This window comes from Gavialis gangeticus, unplaced genomic scaffold (genome assembly GCF_001723915.1).
Source record: "Gavialis gangeticus isolate Ggan-Ray unplaced genomic scaffold, GavGan_comp1, whole genome shotgun sequence".
NCBI lineage: Eukaryota > Metazoa > Chordata > Crocodylia > Gavialidae > Gavialis > Gavialis gangeticus.
This window is the reverse complement of record NW_017729025.1, coordinates 64,442,575-64,450,702: the sequence shown is the minus strand read 5'-3', so window position 1 is coordinate 64,450,702 and position 8,128 is coordinate 64,442,575. Positions and strand designations below refer to the sequence as shown.

The window sequence follows — 8,128 nt, the reverse complement described above, 5'->3', positions numbered from 1 at the left end:
CTCACCATGGAGGCCTTGATCTGCCCTCTCCCTTCCCCCCACACCTCTTCCCCTCCACAGACTTACCTGCAGGATGCTGCTTTCCATGCTGCCTGTTTGCATTTCTGTAAATCAGTTATCAAATTGGTATCAGCCAAGAAAATCTCTATCTGTGCACCCCTAAATATTTGTATTTCTTTGACCTCTTAGTTGAATGACTTGTCCTCCTTAAGATAAACTTTTGAAATTTAGTTTGTATTTAATTTTTTCTATTTTCTTTAGGGGGTGGGGAGGGTTTAAGTATCTGTAATAGTCGCAAGCTTTTGATTTTTATATTTTTTTCTGCTTTTAACCATTTTCTTATTGAAACGTACTTAAGAAATAGCATGCCTATTCCTGCCATGTCTGTAAAATCAAAATTTTGGTAAGCAGAAAGCCCAAACTTGTACACACACGAATAACTATTTGTGTTAAAAACTGCAGTAGAACTACTCCCATGGCTAGATATGTGTATACAGGATTAAGCCTATAGAGAACAGTTTGTAAAATCCTGATTTAGATGGAGATTTTATTGTTTCTCTTGCCTTGAGATACATAAAGGATTAAAAGAAAGAAAACAATAGAACTGAAGATGCGTACACTGCTGCTAAATGCACAGTGCCAGCAAATTGGAAAAAATGCAAACTATTTTTCTCTATTTCAGTTAACATCAATGCCTAAGAGTTGTGTACCAGTTATAGCTGAAATGTTTTCAGGCAGGCCAGTCTTCAGATTGCAACATAAACTTAATATTAAATTGAAATATCATCTCTTTTCTCACACAGGAAGATGACCCACCTAATCTTGAATATCTGAGTTTCTCATGGTGATGGGCAGAAGAAAGAAAAACCGAATATTAATCCTGTAACCTGGGATATACAACTTTAATTCATAAAGACTTTTTTCAGAATGAAAACCACATGCAATTACCTTGATGAATGCAGAAGGATGAGAGGAAAGTTATGATGGCAAAAAACAAAGAGCCTCGTCCCCCATCCTATGCTATTAGTGTTGTTGGACTATCAGGAACTGAAAAAGACAAAGGTAATTGTGGAGTTGGAAAATCGTGTTTGTGCAATAGATTTGTTCGTTCAAAAGCAGATGAATATTACCCTGAGCATACCTCTGTGCTTAGCACAATTGACTTTGGAGGACGAGTTGTTAACAATGATCACTTTTTGTACTGGGGTGACGTAACACAAAGCAGCGAGGATGGAATAGAATGCAAAATTCACGTAATTGAACAGACAGAGTTCATTGATGATCAGACTTTTTTGCCTCATCGGAGTACGAATTTACAACCATACATAAAGCGTGCAGCTGCCTCCAAATTACAGTCGGCAGAAAAATTAATGTACATTTGCACAGATCAGCTTGGCTTGGAGCAAGACTTTGAGCAAAAACAAATGCCTGAAGGGAAATTAAGCATAGATGGGTTTTTATTATGCATTGATGTAAGCCAAGGTTGCAATAGGAAGTTTGATGATCAACTTAAATTTGTGAATAATCTCTATATCCAGCTATCAAAATCTAAAAAATCTATAATAATTGCAGCAACAAAATGTGATGAGTGTGTGGATCATTATCTTCGAGAAGTTCAGGCATTTGCTTCTAACAAAAAGAACCTTGTAGTGGTGGAAACGTCAGCAAGATTCAATGTCAATGTTGAGACATGTTTTACTGCATTGGTACAAATGATGGATAAAACTCGTGGTAAACCTAAAATAATTCCATATCTGGATGCCTATAAAACACAGAGACAACTTGTTGTTACGGCAACTGATAAATTTGAAAAACTTGTGCAAACTGTGAGAGACTATCATGCAACTTGGAAAACTGTTAGTAATAAACTGAAGAATCATCCTGATTATGAAGAGTACATAAATTTGGAGGGAACAAAAAAGGCCAAAAACACATTTTCAAAACACATAGAGCAACTTAAACAGGAGCATATTAAAAAACGAAGAGAGGAATATATTAATGCATTACCAAGAACTCTTAACACACTTTTGTCCAATCTTGATGAAATTGAACACTTGAGTTGGTCAGAAGCCTTGAAGTTAATGGAAAAAAGGCCAGATTTTCAACTATGTTTTGTGGTGCTAGAAAAAACACCTTGGGATGAAACTGACCATATAGATAAAGTGAATGATAGGAGGATCCCATTTGATCTCCTTAGTACATTAGAAGCTGAAAAAGTTTATCAAAACCATGTACAGCATCTTGTATCTGAAAAGAGGAGGGTTGAAATGAAGGAGAAGTTTAAAAAAACACTTGAGAAAATACAGTTCATTTCACCTGGACAGCCATGGGAAGAAGTTATGTGTTTTGTGATGGAGGATGAAGCATTCAAATACATCACTGATGCAGATAGTAAAGAAGTGTATAGTAGGCATCAAAGGGAGATAGTTGAAAAAGCCAAAGAGGAGTTTCAGGAGATGCTTTTTGAACATTCTGAGCTCTTTTATGACTTGGATCTTAATGCCACACCCAGCTCAGACAAAATGAGTGAAATTCATGCAGTTCTAAGTGAAGAGCCTAGATACAAAGCTTTACAGAAGCTTGCACCTGATAGAGAATCTCTTTTGCTTAAACACATAGGATTTGTTTATCATCCAACTAAAGAAACTTGTCTCAGTGGCCAAAATTGCATGGACATTAAAGTAGAACAGTTACTTGCCAATAGTCTTTTGCAGCTGGACCATGGTCGCTCAAATTTGTACCATGATAGTGCCAACATTGATAAAGTTAATCTTTTCATTTTGGGTAAAGATGGCCTTGCACAAGAGTTGGCAAATGAAATTCGGACACAATCCACTGATGATGAATATGCCTTAGATGGAAAAATATATGAACTAGACCTTAGGCCGGTTGATGCAAAGTCACCTTACCTTATAAGTCAGCTATGGACTTCTGCCTTTAAACCACATGGATGTTTCTGTGTGTTTAACTCTATTGAATCACTCAATTTTATTGGAGAATGCATTGGAAAAATTAGGGCTGAAGCATCTCAGATAAGGAGAGACAAGTATATGGCTAATCTTCCATTTACGTTAATATTGGCTAATCAGAGAGACAGTGTTAGCAAGAATCTACCTATTCTGAGGCACCAGGGTCAACAGTTAGCCAACAAATTGCAGTGTCCTTTTGTAGATGTGCCTGCTGGTACATATCCCCGTAAATTTAATGAGACTCAAATAAAGCAATCTTTGAGGGGAGTGCTAGAAGCAGTTAAGCATAATTTTGATGTTGTGAGCCCTGTTCCTACCATCAAAGATCTGTCAGAAGCTGACTTGAGAATTGTGATGTGTGCCATGTGTGGAGATCCATTTAGTGTGGATCTTATCCTTTCACCTTTCCTTGACTCTCACTCCTGTAGTGCTGCTCAAGCTGGCCAGAATAACTCTTTAATGCTTGATAAAATCATAGGTGAAAAAAGGAGGCGAATACAGATAACAATATTATCGTATCATTCTTCAATTGGTGTAAGAAAGGATGAATTAGTTCATGGATACATACTAGTTTACTCTGCTAAAAGGAAGGCATCCATGGGAATGCTTCGGGCATTTCTTTCAGAAGTACAGGATACTATTCCTGTCCAGCTGGTGGCTGTTACTGATAGCCAGGCAGATTTTTTTGAGAATGAAGCTATTAAGGAGTTAATGACTGAAGGAGAACACATAGCAACAGAGATTTCTGCTAAATTTACTGCTTTATATTCTTTGTCTCAATATCATCGTCAAACTGAAGTTTTCACATTGTTCTTCAGTGATGTACTGGAGAAGAAAAACATGATTGAAAATTCTTACATGTCTGATAGCACCAGGGAATCAACACATGCAAGTGAAGATGTTTTTCTGCAGTCTCCCAGGGGAAGTTCTCTTGCTTATAATTACTATCCGGATTCAGAAGATGATACTGAAGCACCACCACCTTACAGTCCAATTGGTGATGATGTGCAGCTGCTCCCAACACCTAGCGATCGTTCAAAATATCGCTTGGACTTAGAAGGAAATGAGTATCCTGTTCATAGCACACCACTCAACTGCCATGACCATGAGCGCAACCATAAAGTGCCTCCTCCTATAAAACCTAAGCCCATTGTACCGAAGACAAATGTGAAAAAATTGGACCCAAACCTTCTAAAAACAATTGAGGCAGGCATTGGTAAAAACCCTAAAAAACAACTTTCTCGAGTGCCTGCAGCACCTCCAGAAGATTTAGACCAATCTGATAATTATGCAGAACCTATTGACACTATTTTCAAACACAAAGGCTTCACTGATGACATTTATGCTGTACCTGATGATAGTCAGAATCGTATTATTAAAGTTCGAAACTCATTTGTTACAAACAATGCCCAAGGAGATGAAGAAAACGGGTTTTCTGATAGACTATCTAAGAGTCATGGGGAAAGAAGACCTTCAAAATACAAATATAAATCTAAGACATTGTTTAGCAAAGCCAAATCTTATTATAGGAGAACACATTCAGATGCCAGTGATGATGAAGCATTTACCACGTCTAAAACAAAAAGAAAAGGAAGACATCGTGGAAGTGAAGAAGATCCACTTCTTTCACCTGTAGAAACATGGAAAGGTGGAATTGATAACCCAGCTATAACTTCAGATCAAGAATTAGATGAGAAAAAAATGAAGAAGAAGACGCACAAAGTAAAAGAAGATAAGAAGGTAAGTTAATGAGCCTTGATTAAGTAGTCAGTACATGCTTTTTGGAATATTTTTACTCTCCCAACTTAAAATACATATAATTCAAAGCCTCTTTTTTTAATGAGGCATTACAAAGCAGGATTACCTTATGCTTGATCAGTCTTGCTTCCTATGTATAGTCAAAGAAATGCATATTTCTTTTTGAGGGTTTTTTTATATTTTTAGCACAGCACAAGAGAGTACAAGACCTTATTTTTGTAATTGAGTATTAGTTGCTCACAAGTTGTATTTCAGTTCATCTGCAAACGTATGGAAGGTGGTGGCATTGCTAATGTGTAGAAGCATAATTCATCTTGAAGTTCCTTTCTCATTTAGTTGGGCATGAAAAGTGAAAGTTGGCTTACTAAAGTTACTATAGTTTGCAGGCCTGGCGGTTCAAGGAGGAGGGAGCAGGGGCAATTCCATATACTTACAAATTGTTTAACTATCATGGAAGTTTGGATGGTAAGCAGAGAACCCTGCAGTACTTTTTTTGGATACTTGTCTGTGACAGCTGTGCTCTGAAATTTAACATTATTTTACAGTATTTGGAAATACACATCAGTTGCTCTGATTGCAAGGCTGTGTAAAGATGTATTATAGATAGTACATCTTGAGTGATTGAAGTCTGTTTTTGGTCACCACACAGATAAGTCAAAGGTCTGCTAGCCTGATTTCAATACCTGGGAAGTTACTGGAGCAAATCATAGGGAAGTACATTTGAAAACATCTGGAAGATGAAAGGCTGAACACGAGTAGCCAATGTGCATTTGCCAAACATGGTTTGTTCCTTTTGACAGTAACTGGTTGAGTGGATGAAGGGAATGTAGTGGATATAATGCATTTTAACTTCAGTAGGGCTTTTGACAAAGTCCCACATGACTTATACTCATGGAGAAATGTGGGCTAGACAAAATTTACCAACAGGTGGATAGACAACCGGTTTAGTTGCATTAAGCAAAGGACAACTGTAAATGGATCCAGGTCAGCATAGGACTCCATTCAAAACGTCCTACCAATGTTCTGTCCTGGATCTGGTGCTGTTCAGTGTGTTTATTCATGATTTGGATGTTGGAATAGAGTTGCCTGAGCAGATTTGCAGATGGCACAAAACTGCGAAAGATTGCAGCCACACTGGAGGATAGGAGTAGAATTCGATAGGAGTAGAATTCAGAAGGATTTTGGTTGGAAAGCTGGGATAGCGCCAATGGGATTAAGTTCAGTGCTGACATATGCAAGCTGCTATGCTTGGGGAAGAATAATCAAAAGCACCAATACAGAATAAGTGATAACTAGCTGTATGGCAGTTCTGTAGAGAATTATCTTGGAGTTCTGGTGGATCACAGACTCAGTGCGAGTCTGCAGTGATGCATTTGCAAAGAAGGCAAATTCAGTTTTGGGCTGCATCAGCAGGGGTATTATGTGTAGGATGAAGGAGGTGATAATGCTACTCTACTCTGCCCTGGTTAGATGGCATCTAGAGTACTGAGTGCAGTTTTGGGCTCTGTTTTAAAAAGGACATGGAGAAGTTACCAAGGTTCCAAAGATGAGTGATAAATGATGAAAGGGCCTGCAAGGCAAGCCATGCTAAGAGAGGTTAAAGGAAATAAACATATTCAGCAAGGAGAAAAGACAAGAGGGGGGACAAGATAGCAGTCTAAGTATCTGGAGGGCTGTCAAAAAGACGGAAAACACCTTTTCTCCCCTGCTCCACAGAGTATGATTTATAGCAGTGGCTTGAATTTGTAGGTTTAGATTAGATGTAAGGAAAAATGTTCACGGTATTAGAATACTGAGGCTGTGGAATAACTACCTAGGGAAATTGTGTAATCTTCGCTGGGGGGTGGGGTTCAAGAAGAGGCTGGATAAGCATTACTTGCATGATTTAGGAGTAGCAATGTCTGGACTGTGCTGTGAATGGCATCAGTTGGAAATCCAGGAGACCCCCCACACGTACGTTGGAAATTGGAGTGGACCATGTTCAGCAGCAGAAGAATGAAATAGAGCTGCCCAATGAGCTTGGTTAATGAAACAAGATCGGAGAGAGAAGACAAGTTGATAGAGTGTATGACAGGATAATAGAAAGGAGTTCCACTCTCAAGTAGTGTGTGGAATTGTGTTTGCAGTTCCCAGGTTGCACTACAGAAATACGTGTTTGGTTTTTCCGTGTTTCTGGGATTTGATTGTCACATGGAGCCAGAATTTTTTTCTCTTCCCGTTGTTCGTGTTACGGTTTTTTGTTTTTCTTTTTTTGCCTTCGTCGGAAGCATTGGGTGCTGGCTTCAACCAAGGCTAGTAATTTTGACTGGGGTGTGCTGAAGCTTTTCCTGGGACTTGAACGCTCTTTCCATCCCTGGAGTTTTCTGGCGAGGGGGTCTTGCTTCCCTGCTCACAAGCTGATTGTCACCTTTGGCAATAGGAAGGAATTTTATCTTGTGGTCATGTTGTCAGACTGAGGGTTTTTGTTTTCCTCTGTAGCGGAGGGTATGTAGTTTTCCTTGGATCTCTCAGGTGTATTTTAACAAATTGTTTCCTGTCTTCTCAGTGGCAGGACATTGGTAGTGTCCTCCTTCCCCTCTTTACCTGTAGCAAGCTAGGATGTCCTTGATGTTTTCATGCATTCTGCCTGATAAACTGGACAAACAATATTCATAAACAATTAAGGACAGGTTAAACAAGTACTTCTTTAGGATGGTTCAGATGGGGATCTTGACACAGGGGGTTGGAATGATGACCTCTTGAGGTCCCTTCCATTCCTACTTTTCTCTGACTGTATCATCTTAGTAACGTTGCCCTTTGTAGCACCTGTTTCCCTTGAATTAAAGTTTGTATTGATTGTGTTTATACTGACCTGAATGACATTAAAAAAAAAAACTTTATTTGAATAAAGGAGAACATTCAATTTTTTTTTAATGGATCTTTCTGATTGACGGTATTCAATATTCATCCCTAATTTGAATAGTCTATGGATGATTAAAGGGCCAGCACAAACAATATAGGTCTTTGTACCCATTAGATATTTCAGGTTCGCATAGTTAGGAAGACATTTATTTTGAAGCTGTACTTTTTTGGAAAACTTAAGTTAGTGAAAGTTAGTTTTTTGGTTAGTGAAACAGCCAATCAGTGTGGAGCGCTGCCATGATGGAGGGGGGAAGGCCAGTTGGCCTCTCCCACTCACCCCCCTCTGCTCCATCCTTGCTGTCATGGTAGGGTGGTGGAGGGGGTGGGGCAAGGCCAGCAGCCCTGGAGGCAGTGGTGGTGCAGGGTGCTGGTGGAGGGGGTGGGGCAAGGCCAGCAGCCCTGGAGGCAGTGGTGGTGCAGGGTGCTGGTGGAGGGGGTGGGGCAAGGCCAGCAGCCCTGGAGGCAGTGGTGGTGCAGGGTGCTGGTGGAGGGGGTGGGGC

The 8,128-nt window shown here is 39.5% G+C and overlaps 1 protein-coding gene across 2 annotated transcripts in view; it reads left to right on the top strand.

Annotated features, from left to right (window-relative positions):
* The window catches only part of ARHGAP5 (Rho GTPase activating protein 5), an 86,404-nt gene that overhangs the window by 9,726 nt on the left and 68,550 nt on the right, over positions 1–8,128 (top strand). For both annotated transcript variants that reach the window (XM_019518912.1, XM_019518911.1), the window contains exon 2: positions 804–4,709. In XM_019518912.1, the coding sequence (XP_019374457.1) occupies positions 957–4,709 (3,753 nt within the window). In that variant the 5' untranslated portion in view covers positions 804–956. The remainder of the gene's footprint in view (positions 1–803; positions 4,710–8,128) is intronic.